Genomic DNA, 14,011 nt, shown 5'->3' with positions numbered 1-14,011 from the left:
CGATTACGCAAGGCTTTCTGTGTCCTAGTTATCTGAACAAATATAGCTCTAAAGAACGTACTCATCACACCTAGGTCATATAGTCAGAAAAGGCTGCCTCTTACAGAATTGTACTGAGTTGTGATCAAGCTTTCCCCTGTGGTAAGTTCCATGTCAGAATTGTCAGGCTTCAAATGATGGTTTGCTTCCTTTGCTAAATAAATGTAGAACTGTCCATCAGGAAAATTTTATTATATCACCCTAGAGAGAAAATATTTTAAATCACTATTTAAAAACAAAAGATTAAATACTTTAAGTTTGAAAAAATTGCCTTTTATATTTGGTGATTATTTTTTAATGTACTATAACCACAGACATCCATTTAGTTGCTTATTTTAATTTTAAAGGTTATACAAGTCAAGTATATTAAAATAATCTGATTGTGTACATGTAATATATTATTTGAGTATGTATTTGTATAATATTCTTGATTTTCAAATAGTAAGTAGATTCATTAAATTATGTAATTCAATGACAAGTTACTTCCTTTTTACACCAGACACAATAATATATTCAGTAATTATGTTCACATGTGAGCAGTGTGTGCTTTAATGCCTTAGAAAGGTTATATCCAGAATAGTTACCCCAGTCACATAGGCAAGTCAAGGACTCTAAAGGAGACAAAATAGTCTTGCGGTAATTGTGCTATTATAAATTGCTACAAATCAAGTTGTATCATGACTTCAACTGCAGCTCTTGAAGAGACACAGCTACTTTTTAACATTCAGAACAGTGCCTTCTAGGTAAATCCTCTTACTCAGGATTTGAATTTCTATAGACTGCTGTCTGCCTTTTATTGTATGTCGTCTCTGAACTGCAGCGGCCTCTCCTGCATAATAACTATTTCACACAGCAGTAGCCAGCTTCAGTACCGCAATATTTGTGAGAGGTGCAGATGTTTGCTAGCTGCTTCTGTTTGTTGCAGAAATAGGAGTCGGTTATTAACATTTGTGTTTTGTGGGTTTTTTCATTTTTGGTACAGGTGATAGGAACTAGTGGGATCTGATTTTGGTTAATGAGTTTTATTATATGTTATTTTGCCTTTTTTGAATGCATGAAAAGAAGCTGTGTTGTTTATTCTAACCTAACTAGAGGTATAGGTTTGTGTCTATGTGTGTGCTTGAAAGATTGTTGGTTTTCTGTATGCACCTTTGCAATAGTTGTTTTGTTCAAAATGCTCTGTTTTCTGTAGTGCCAATATGCATACTCTGGATTATTTGTAGTCTCACTTTGTGGCTTGCTGAATGGTATGGTTAGAAATGTGTAGCATTTTGGAATATTTACCATAATGTTGTGGAATTTGAAATTGTGAGGAAGCAGGTAACGTGTTATTTTTACGATTTTTGGTGACTCTTTTAGGTGTATTGGGTGAAAATATCTTTGCTAGTTCACTGTATGCTGTTGAATACTGGCAGATTTAAATGCTAAAATGGATATTTCTTCTTATGCAATGATATATTTTCTCTCACTTGATCTCACTGTAATAGTCATTCGGAAAAGCTACCAAATGCGTGTCAAGCTTTTCATTTTGGATCTGTTTATTTTATATAATAGCATTACTAGGTGAAAGCAAATCTACCTTTCTGTTTCACCTTTAACATTAATAGCTAATGACAGGGCGAGTTCAGAATGAATTTTCAACCTTTTATATCTATTAGTCCATTGCACGGGCCTAAATATACAGGTCTGTACATCCTTTTCTGTCAGAAAAAAATGTAAAGTAGACCTTTTGATTATTCAGTCATTTTTAACTTGCCTTAGTATTGCTATGGTAACAGACTAAAGGGTGTCTGAGGCAGACAACCTGAATTGCAATGCAAGCAAGAGGAAATTGTTAAGTTCTCTATCAGTGCTGATCTCTAGAAAAAACAGCAAGTCAAAGAAATAAACTGACATTGTGTTGCTTTAAGATTTTTCACTTCATTTTGGAAGTTGTATGCGTGCTTATTGTTTTCTAGACCTTCTCTTAGGTAATTGATTTAAAATATTTATGGTGCTGACTTAATACATTTGGATTTGTAATTAGGTTGTCATTGTTTTTGGAAACTCTAAGTTGCTGGGATGCAATTAAGGATGTCAGCTCAGTTAATGTATGTCTTAGTGTCCTTGTTATGGAAGGTGTGGCATTAGTCTTCATCATTTATCTTGGTTGGTTAGTGTCTCAGTTGTTTGATTTGATGTGTTTAAGGAAATTCTAAATAAAAGCCCAGTTGTACTCCTTGCCCACTGTTGTAATAAACATCATTGAGAGGCAAACTCTATAGAAAGAGGAAGTTGAGGATAAAGGTTGTGCCATATATAGTAGCTTTGATTATGGCAATATTGAAAAAAGGGTGAGTGCATCAGTTCCTTGGGAATTTTAATTTTTTTTCTACATCAGTAATTACTATTTCTGTTTCCTCTTTGGTCTTCCAGATGCCAGAAGATAGATTTTCTTACTTGTATGTTAACCAGATAAAATGTAGTCTTTGTAATATGAATTATAAATCATTCAAAATTTAGGTTTTGCCAGTTCCTAATTTTTTATTAGAATGTTTGATTTGTAATCCAGGTAACAGTGGCTTTATCAGAATTATTTGATAATCATTTGGTACTAGTATTTGCTCTGCTTTATCCAGTGAAGTATGAATATTAATGCAAACTCTAATATAAATAGAAACTTTGTTGATGATACATTGATTGACACTTAGTTTTCTCTGTATATTCCATCCATTTTGATGCATTTGGTTACTCTTTGGTTCCCTTAATGTTGCTTGTTGAATTAGTGGGACACCTATAAAATGATTGGTCATGTCTAGACTTTTGGGCAGACAAACTTTATTGCTGCCCAAACTTTATTGCTGTGGCTCTATAACCTTCTCACTGGAAGAATGAATTAGTTAAATGTTTATAGATTTTTAGAAGTGAAATCTTCACTCAGCTTCCTGAAGGGAGCACAAATAAATAAATACATAAACCCTCCAAATCATGATGTCAGGACAACTTTTAAAATGAAAACTGGACAAAGAAACAATTGATTAGTAGGTAGCTGTGAAGTTTTGTCAAGTTATTTATTTTTAAGATTTTGCTATTTTTTGATGAACAAAACTTCTTTTCTATTGTATACCAGTATCGTACTAACTGAAAAGTAACCTTGCATATCAATTAAATGCATACTAATTAATGGCTTACATGTTTATCTGCATAGAACTAGAAAATTTGACCTTCAAATCTTGACCTTTTTGGATGACAAAATCTTTATTGTATAGAATCTTTCCTGATTTTCCTTAAGATAAGTATTTTAAAGTTCTGTTAGAAGTATTATTTGTTTTGTCAGACTAGTTTATTTCCTTCTCATGAAACAAACTTAAGCAGAAATTTTGAAACTGAGTACAAATTAGTTGTCACTGAACCTTTATGCCCCATGTAAATTTTGTTTTTAGATATGAACGTTAAAATAATTTGCTTACATTTTAAATATTTTCTACTTGAGAAACAATAATTATTCTTTTTTTCAGCATTTTCAGTTAGCTTTGATTGACTGCAATCCCTGCACTTTGTCCAATGCTGAAAGTAAGTATTTTGATTCATGTATATTATTGCATATACAGAAAAATATCAATTTCCAGCCTTAAAACATTTTTAATAAAACTCTTTTAAAATGGCAATATCTTATAGATAGTTAGTATTTTAGGCATTTTCTTCACAAAATTTTTAACTCGGGTAATACAGTTTTGTGCCGGTAGCCATGGTTACCCAGACTATGCAAATTACTGTGAAAGGAGCTACTGGGAGCAGTCTCTGTCAAGTATAGATGTGTTTAATACAGTTGTTGAATTATTGCATCTTAGTTGAATGCAAGAATTAGGAGGGACTCGTCTCCTCATTGGTTGAAAATGCTAGATATAAAGATGGATTTCAATGTTTGTTATTACAGTACTGAACTTATGACTTCTTTTAAAAGAAAAGCTTCCAAACCTGATCATTTTTTAAAATTATTTCAACATGATAATATATATCCAGAATATCATATAAAACTTAAATGATATTTAAATAAGAAAAGAATTTTTCATTATTTGGCAAGATGAAATTTTGGTTACGTTTTGTTAAATGTCTCAGTTGGTAGGGTGAGAAGGGACCTGAGCAGATCATCAAGTCTGACCCCCTGCCATGGGCAGGGAAGGATGCTGGGGTCAAAAGACTCTGGCAAGGTGATTATCTAGCCTCCTTCTGAAGACCCCCCATGGTAGGAGCAAGCACCACTTCCCTTGGAAGTTGGTTCTAGATCCTAGCCGCCCTGGCTGTGAAGTAGTGCTTCCGGATGTCCAGCCTGAACCTACTCTCAATCAACTTATGGCCGTTACTCCTAGTTACACCTGGTAGTGCTCAGGCGAACAGAGTTTCTCCTGTTCCTAGCTGGTCCTCCTTAGTAAGTTCATAGATGGCCACCAGAACCCTTCTCAGCCTACTCCTGTGGAGGCTGAACAGGTTCAGGTCCCTCAGTCTCTCCTCGTAGGGTCTATCTTGCTGCTTCCTGATCATGCGAGTAGCCCTCCTTTGGACCCTCTCGATGCCGTCCACATCCCTCTTGAAGTGCCGCGCCTAGAACTGGATGCAGTACTCCAACTGTGGCCTGACCAATGTTGTGTAGAGGGGGAGAATCACCTCCTTGGGCCTGCTCGTGATACATCTGTGGATGCATGACAAGGTGCAGTTAGCCCTACTGACCGCGGCCTCACGTTGGCAGCCCATGTTCATCTTGGAACCAACAATGACTCCAAGATCCTTTTCTGCCTCTGCACTGACAAGAAGGGAGTTCCCCAGCCTGTAGCTATGCTGCTGGTTCTTCTTCCCCAGGTGCAGCACCTTGCACTTGTCAGTATTGAAACCCATCCTGTTCTCATCCATCCATCCACCCCTGTAACCTGTCCAGGTCTAGCTGTAGCCTGTCCCAGAACTTGGAATTCTCTTTCTCTCTATTTTCTCTGCTATGAGCTACCATATACAACATATATTGTGGACCAGTTCCTGCAGATATTTAGGCATGTACATTGTCCCATTGAAATGAATGAGAGTAAACATAAGGTTAAAGTTAAGTATGTGTGTATATTCTTAGAAATCAGGTAATTGTTTCAAATCAAAGAAAATCTATTCGGTTAAGGAAGTTTATTCAGTTACTTTTTAGGGTATTTTGTGCTGCACCTAATTTAAAGTTCAGTTGTCTTTCACATGGCTTTCCTCAGAGAACTGAAGTAATTCAGGAGCCTATTTACATTTCTTCATGGACTTTTCCATTTGAAAATGGATTGAATTTGCAAATTCTGTTACAGATGCAAGAGAAAATTTAACTAGAGTTTAATGAAACTATCTGTAGCTTTCTCCTACAGCCTGTGTATGGAATTTGAGCAAAAATGAAAACAAGTGTCTTTTTTGTCCTTGAAGCAGCTACCTATGCCAGAAAGTCATCTTCAAAGTTGTATGCCCCTTTTCAGTGCCAGCTGCAGACAACTGGAGAATTCTAACCTGAGTCGGTTCTTATTTTTTTACAAGCAGTAGGATATCTCACTGTATTTTTGTATTATTTCCGACCTATTTTGTGAACTTTTTCAGTATTCCCAACACCTTTAATATTAATTTTCACTGGTATGCTGTAGTATGAGTCCATCTTTCTTCAGTAGTATTAAGTCAGGAAGCCCCAAAAGTTAGGAATTGAAATGAACTTCATGCCAAGCTTTCATTCAGTCAAGAAGTCTCTATGCTGCTTCTGACCCTATGTCTGAAGTACAGTCACAAGAATCTCTTTCATCCCTTCCTTAACTGTTCCAACTATCCTGCCAGGGTAGCCACATCAGAAAGACTCCCATTTTACCAGAGGCTCTGATATTTCAGTTCTGAGCACATCTCCCTCTATTATTCAGGCAGGGTGAGATTTGGCCCACTTTTTAGGCACCAAAATATCTAAGTGCAATCACCTCCCATTCTGTTAGTGTCCCTGAAAAAACATTATGAAGTTGAATATTATTAACAAAATTAAGCCGAGAGATTCACTATTATGTATACATAGACATACTCCCCCCCCGCAATCAAGTCGGAGGTATTTTATTATATTCTTCCTACATGGATTAAAAATGTAATGTAAGCCATATAAAACTATCCATAAAGAGGAGGAGATTAACAAACAAATTACATTTGATTAGATTCTAAGGATAAACTTTATAATATTCTTATTCTTAAAATGCAATGAGGTGCTGCTTTACTGGTGAAGGAAACAGTAATAAAAGATTTCTTTTACTGAAAGATTCAGAGAAGTAAAATTTGAGGCAACTCTGAAAACCTTTCCACTTACTTTAATTTGCGAAAATAATGGAAAAATATAAGTGATTAGACTTAGGTAAACTTTCTCGTTTGTGTTTGGCTTGGTGTTAGAACAGTATGATTCAGAGTTCATCTTTTCAGAGTGATCCATATGAAACATAGATTTTTGCTTAATATGTTAGCCCATTTCTAGAGAGATATGAGAGAAGTAAGATTTCAACTCTTTTGGCTTCTTCCCTGATAATTTTGAGAGAATATTATGTATGGAATTTACTGTCAAAGAGCACTTTGGGATGAATTCTAGCCTGTTCTCATCAAAAAACATTTAAACACAAGCATATCCCCTACGCACTGAAGGGGACTATAGTAATAGATGAATTGATGTACATTTCAAGAACTCTGGACACACATACATTAGCTAAACTAGACTGGTTTATATGTTGAAGAGTTGGATTTACACACAGCATTTTGTAACATGGCTGTAATAAAGCAAGGCAGTTGGGTGGGGGGCAGGGAGGGGATTTTAGGATATAATCTAGACTAGACCTAGACTTTAGTATATAATTACATATAGGGGCTTCAGGGTGGGATGGACCAGGTTAAAGAGTGATACACATACTGCAAAGTCAGTTCCAATCATAGAATAGATTGTCTCACCAGCGTCTGGAAAATTATCTGTATAATACTAGCATAATTTACAATTTAGAATTTTTTCACCAGAGAGACTCCTAATAAACTTGCAAGGCAAAGGAATCTAATCAGTTTCCTCAGGCATGTGAGTTACTAAGACCTCTAAAGATTTGTGATGTCCTTATTGATTTTAAATGTGGCACGCTGTCTACATTTGTGGAACCTTCTGAGCCTACTCATTAGCTTTTACCATATTCGTGTACTAAATTAGCATCTAGAACACTACATTTATGACTGTTTCTTAATTTAGAACTCTTATTGTTCAAGTTACAGTGTTGAATATTGCACAGAATCCAGAACTGTTGTCTGAATGGCAAAAGATTTCATAGTGAAGATTGCTCCTAAATTTCACTTGTTGCAGGAAATTGACCACCTTTCCACCCATAATGGTGTCACTTCTTAAGGAGAATAGGCTTGGGACAGAAAGAGAGAGATGGTAAACTGAAAACATAAAGAAAATTCAGAAAAATCACTTACTGGTGAAGTTAACAATCCTCAGTACAGGGGAAAGAAGCTGTTCAAGGATACAGTAGAGAAAGACAATCAACCAGGACATATTCTATCAAAATCTAGTACATTTCTGAGTAGATAAAGCTCAATAACCACTAAATTATCTTGTAGAGCAGGCACGTGGATCCACTCTGGAGGAAGTTTCGGAACACTCTAAAGTTCAATTCTATCACATTAACAGATGCATCCTTCAGCTAAATAATGCTTCACACTATTGCAAGGTGATTTCAGTGATTGTAGTCTCTGTGTATATATATGCTGTTAGAGAAACCTAACAGCATATGCTGTTAGAGGAACCTAGGTTTGAATTCAATCAGTATAAAGACAATGTCTTCTCTAGAATAAACTCTGAACTTTTATAGTATTTTATCTTAACATTATAGATCTAATTCTTACCATACATGTCTTAGAGACTACCAAATAATTCTTTCAGCAAAACTAGAAAATACCAGGCTTGACACTGATTTGTGCTGCAATTTAAAAAGGCAGATAGCATAGCCAAGTTCAAAGAGGGACTAGATAAATTCATACATGATCTATTAATGGCTATTGAATAGAATGGTTGGAGATGTTTCCACTGGCAATTCTAAACCAGTAAACGGTGCCTGCCAGGGAGGGTATTGAATAGGGAATGGATCACTGTAGAGTATGTGGTTCAATGCTCTCTATATAGCCTCCACTTTTGCCACTAGGGTACTAGGCTAGATGGACCATTGGTCTGACCCAATATGGTACTATACTTGTGCTCTTTAAAAAAGGTATGGGGAGGAGGCTGGGGGCAGAACAAGAGGCTTATGATTTTTACAAAATCATTCATGCTGTCTTTATGAATCAGAAAGAAAAAGTGTTACAGGTCAAAATATCATCATTTGCAGACCACTTTTCAGGAGCAGCATATTTAACATCTTCCTAGAAATAAACTCATGGATTCATTATACTATAATTGAAGTTCTCTTGGTGTTTTCAATGGAAATGTATGTTTTTTTAAAAAATCTCTTACTTATAAGCATTTTCCAATAAATACATGTATGGTCTTAAGACCAGAAGCAATGGTTTTAGAGCATTTTAAATTGGTTGTGATAAGACGTATTGAGACTTGGGAACCTAACACCCCCAGGTGGTCTTTTTACATAGCACTAGTAACTACAGAGCCCTCTAAACTAGTGATGCTCAACATTTTGGCCCTGCAGGCCAGATATTTGGTGTGGGACTGGTCCATGGGCCAGACACAGCCCCACACACCAGAATTGGGCCCTGGCACCATCCCTTCCTTGTCCCATGCACCAGGAGTGGGCCCTTTGGGCTTGGCAATGCCTCCTCCAGCCCTACACCCTGGATTGGGTCTTGGACCCTCCCCCTTCCTAGCCTTCACACAGGCCTGGAAACTGCCCCTGTATGCTAGGATTGGGTTCTGAGACTCAGCCTCATCCCCACTACTAGGATCAGGCACCTAATCCAGGGCTTGGGGCACAGAGCTCCCCGGGGCTCTGGAAATTTAGCAGCATGGAAGTGGTGCCACTGGTCCCCCACTGCCAAATTTCTGGCAGTAACATGGCGCCACAAGCTAGATCTGGCCTGTGGGCCAGGGAACGGGCCAGAGGTTGAGCACCCTACTTTAAACTGATGAGCCAGTTATTACTTAAAGGAGAAGTACACCAATATACTTTGACTGTTTTGTATTGTTCTACTGATGTAAATCTGATTTAAATGATCAGTGTATTCAGCAGTTTTGTGCTAATCTCTAGTGTAACACTGAGTCTTGCTTTTTAGGTTTAAATAAAATTAAATGAGATTCCGAATATGGCATGGTAGAAAACTTCAGCTGTTTTGATAAGTTCATGTATGATATTTTTAATGATTAAAACAATATTAAATGTGATTTTTTTTTTTATTTGAAATTATTTCTCCTTCAGGAAGCAGGCAGTAAGGCATTATAGTGGTCCTTCCAGTTAAATTTTATGACTGATTTTTATTACATGAATTTAAAGAATTATACCACACTCAAGGTTTATGTGTTTAGCGACAATGTGAACCATTGACACTAGTTTTTAAGAATCTTTGAAAATATCAGAAAACTGATTTGTATGAATTCCCTTATAATATGTCTTACTATACACTTTAACTTAGACACAACATGTGTTTTCTCACTGGCTGTAGAGGCTGGGAAATGATATATACTGGCTGTTTTTTCCCTTATGTGAAAATATTCCCTGATAAATGTATGTGAAAATTCACTAATCATAAAACTACTTACTAATACATGCATAGAATAAGTATAAAAAAATGAAATGTTCTGAATATGTACAGTGTCATAATTGGGATAGATACTATATATTTAAGCATATTGGAATTCCTTGCCATGAATTCATTGAATTCTGAAATCATTTTGACCTATCCAGAAAGGGACCAGTTTTGCGACCTGAAATAACTGATTCTGAACCTCTGTGGAAAGCTAGAAATATTAGTTTACCCAAGACGAATAGCATTTTTATATATTAAGATATAATGACTCAGATTTTTTCATCTGTTGAACCAGGGAGAGATGGGGATCTGCTGGGTATCATAGGTTCACAAGACTGCAGATAAATGCATTTGTTTTTGTTAAATTTGATGTAATTTTAGTAAGATTTGTACGTACTTGTGCTCTCAGTTGCGCCTTCTAGTCTTCATTTCTGTAATATTTGCCTGTAAATGTAACATCATTTATTGGATTGCACATCCCTAGTCAATCAGGGCTGTTGTCAGGTTTGAAATCGCGATATAATTTTATTTTGGAATAAACATAAAATACCAATATACAAATTTTCGATTCACATATTTATAGTTTAGAGTGTTAGTGCATCTTGGTTTAGTTTGTATAGATTTGATGGTTTTGCTTTTTCTTATGTCTTTAAGCTGTTTTGCTTCTACTCAGTGTTTGCTTCTTGTAATAGTTTTACTTTCTCACTTTTACAGTTCAGTTTCACATTGCCCACTTATATGAAATCCAGGTAAGTTTTAAGCTGTTTTTTTATAAAATGCATTCCACTTGCAACTATTCTGTGTAATCGGTATGAAATTCAATTGATCACAACACCTGTGAATAAAAACTAGCTAACTTTAAACAGTGTGAAATTAACATAATTGATCCCTCAATTATAAAAGATGAACCCATTAAGAAAAGTAACTTGCCATGGCAAGTTCAAAATACTGCAAATGTAATCTCAGAAGATCAGGTAAATTTCATAATCTTTTTCTTACCATAATTATATTAGGATATGTTGGCCAATCATGTTTAAGGCATTAAATATAACTGATCTTGAACTTTTGGCTACAGCTTTTCAGAGGTCTAAAGTAACTGACAATACAGTAGTTCCTGAAACCATTGCCAGGTGGCCATTGAGGCATCATATAACACACAAATTTAAAGAAATCTGCAAATGATTGTATTATAAGATAAAAAGTTCTTTGTAACCATCTGTGGATTGTGAGGGCTGTATTATCAGTGCAGGATCAAATTCAGTTTAGTAGGTGGATTCTTGATAAGTTGCAGAAAACTTGTCAATTAAAATTACAATTTTATGATGCATATAAATGTGGCATGAGTAACTATTGAACTGTATTTCAAAGTTTGGTGTAATTAGAGTGAAAAACCAATTATGCAATTTACAGTTTACATGCTTTATTGTGTTTATAGCAGTATATATTTAAAATAACCAGGTAAAAGATCTGACAAAGCAAACCAAAATAAATAAATAATGAGTATATTATGGCTTGCTTTAGTTCGAAAAAAATGATTTTATAAAATGAATTCAGTTATTGATGGGAAAAGTGTAATTTGGCTTTACTTTATGCAGGCCAATTAAGGTTTACAATTTACTTTTTTTTTAGAATAAATAAATATTTTATTTTGCATATTGTTGAAAGAAAATCACCCTGGTGACATTTTAGTGTGCTCATCATGCAGTTCAGAATACTGTAGAAAGTTCTGAAAAGAGAACTTCAAACACATTTTTTAAGAAAGCATCCTCAGCACACTTTGGTTTTTGTAATCTGCTAGAATGAAATAACATTCGGAAATCTCACATTGTCATAACAGTTGCCTCAAATAACTGTAAAGGATATTTAACCAGGGCTCCATCTAAACTGAATTTTCTAATGGGGTTTATAGGAATTTGGTTCAACACAAGTAAGAGCTAAGAGCTAACAAGAAAGATATGGAGTTGGAACCAGTTGTCTTCAGCAAGACCAATTGTCTGGTTTTAAAATATCTCCCAACTTGGATACTGAGAGAATTTGAAGTGTCCAATAGGCCAGAAGGGTCCTTTCATCAGTTCTGCACCATTTTTGGCAGAGAGAGAGAAGAAAACAAGAAAGAAAAAATGCTACTATTTTCTGGATTTATTCTTCCTGTCCATATATCTGAAGCTAGTACTGATCTTTCTGTTGATCATATCAGCAGATTCATTCAGGGTTTCTTGATGAAGAGCAAATCTGCATCCAGAGGGGAGGGGCCTGAGGCAGTGCAACCCTGGTCTCTCCCTTGTTCCCAGCACAGAGCTGGTGACTGGGCTCGGGAGCCCGGCACAGCTGTTTGTAACGGTCAGCCTGGGCTCTGGGCAGCTGCAGCGGTCAGACTGCAAACAGCTGTGCCGGACTCCGCAGCTCTGGCATCAGCTTCATGCTGGCAGTGACTGCTGGCCTCTCCCCTACTGCCTGCTCTGAGGCACGCCTGCACACACCTGTACAGAGCTGATGCTGGGGCTCTGGAGCCCAGCATAGCTGCTTGCAGCCTTCCAGCTGCAGCTGGACCCAGCTCTGGGTAGCTGCTGCCAGCCGGGAGTCCGGGCTGCTCCCAGCAGGCAGCTGGGATGCTGCAAGCCCTGCTGGGAACAGACTGGGCTCCAGCAGCTACCCAGAGCCAGGCTGCTGACAGCCACAGAGCCTGGGCTGGAGACAGGGGCTTTGGGTGTGGGGCAAGGGGCACAAGCAGGGCATCCCGCCATGTACCCCCTGCCGTCATTTTGTTTTTCTGGCATGCCAGCACTTCGGCACCTTCCAAGGTAGGCATTGTGGTGTTTTTTGCCACTTCAACCAAAAAACGTTGCCTACCCCTGTACTATACTATTGAAAGTTAATACACATGACCAAGAAATAAATAAGTCAAGAAGGAAATAAAACTTAAACATGAAAATAAATGTAAACATGAAATGTTATTTCACTGATTTTTTTTCACTTTTTTTTCCTTCTTTTCAAACCCCCCCCACCAAAAAACAACAGTATAGTTGGGGAAAACAGATTGGGTGTTAACATTTTTCAGTTTTAATAAATTAGTTTTTCACTTTTAATTCGAGTAAAAAAATGTTGTTGGCACCATGAGATTGAGGTTCAGTTTTCCTTTAGAAGTAGTTTATTAATTTCCTCCTAATCAAATCATTGAATTCATTTTGTGGGAAGCTTAATACTGCAGAAAAGATGGTTCTTTTCTATAAATACTGTACAACCTACTGTACTTCAGTCCTTCCTTGATAATTGTTTATTGGGCATGTAAACCTACATTGTGCTGGCATTAACTGCAAAAGAATTGCTATAGTGGGAAATGGGAAGTATTAATTTTATTTTTCTAAAACGGAGATGTTCACTTGGTGGTCTTTGGGCCGCATGAGACCCATGGCTCCTGGTAGTTGTTCCCCCACTTCCCCTTCTCCATGTGATAGGGAGAGGACCAAGAGATATGTACACTGTCTGCATAGCCTGTGTGGCTGGGGGTGTTGCCTACTGCTGGGAGAGCCTGTGCAGGAATGACCACATAGGAGGCAGAGGGTCCACATGCTGTTAGTGCAACCTGCATAGTTCAGGGGCTTCTGCAGAAGGGATGGTTCTGTCCCCCATGCAGCACATGGGCCTCACACCAGTGCCACCTGTAGTCCCTGCCTTCAGCAAAGTTGGACAGCCCTGTCGTGGAAGACCAGTTCTGTGAGATATTTATACGCCTCTGCCATCAAACCATGACTCGCTTGGCTTCATCTTGGGGGAAAAAAACAGAATTGGAATGTAATAGACTTTGTTGTGTGGATCATTCTATTTCAGTTTAATTAATATTGAGAAAAATCATGCATGACTTTTTAAATATTTATAGTAAATGCCATTGAATAATGCATATATGCAAAGTTACAGGCTTGATGAAAAATGTTGTAGGCCAAAAACTAGAATGAAAATTTTGTTTAAAAAATACAGCAAGTATCTATGTATATTGGTACAGCATTTTATGTAAATTCTATAGATGCATATATTATATTTCTAGAAATGTTGGTGATTATTATATTGTGACTGAGAAATAGAACTAATTTTAGCATCTTTATACATGATGACTTTAGGTAATAGTGTTGCCTTAAATTTAAGAATCTTAATTTTAAATTTAAAGACATAATTTTACTTATAAATAAAAAGGTTATATTTTATTGTATTTATAACAAGTTACAAATATTTGAACTTAAAG

General features: G+C 36.6%; 1 protein-coding gene across 3 annotated transcripts in view; it reads left to right on the top strand.

The window, feature by feature from the left end:
- KDM6A (lysine demethylase 6A) overlaps positions 1-14,011 on the top strand; it is a 239,234-nt gene that overhangs the window by 147,333 nt on the left and 77,890 nt on the right. For all 3 annotated transcript variants that reach the window (XR_016444037.1, XM_090061774.1, XM_090061761.1), the window contains exons 7-8: positions 3,537-3,591; positions 10,489-10,523. Coding sequence is in view for 2 of the 3 variants with exons in the window: in XM_090061774.1 (XP_089917900.1) it covers positions 3,537-3,591; positions 10,489-10,523 (90 nt within the window). In the remaining variant the exon portion in view is untranslated. The remainder of the gene's footprint in view (positions 1-3,536; positions 3,592-10,488; positions 10,524-14,011) is intronic.

The sequence above is a fragment of the Crocodylus siamensis genome, chromosome 1 (genome assembly GCF_052110815.1).
Source record: "Crocodylus siamensis isolate JL-2025a chromosome 1, ASM5211081v1, whole genome shotgun sequence".
Lineage (NCBI taxonomy): Eukaryota > Metazoa > Chordata > Crocodylia > Crocodylidae > Crocodylus > Crocodylus siamensis.
This window is presented reverse-complemented; position numbering and strand designations above follow the sequence as displayed.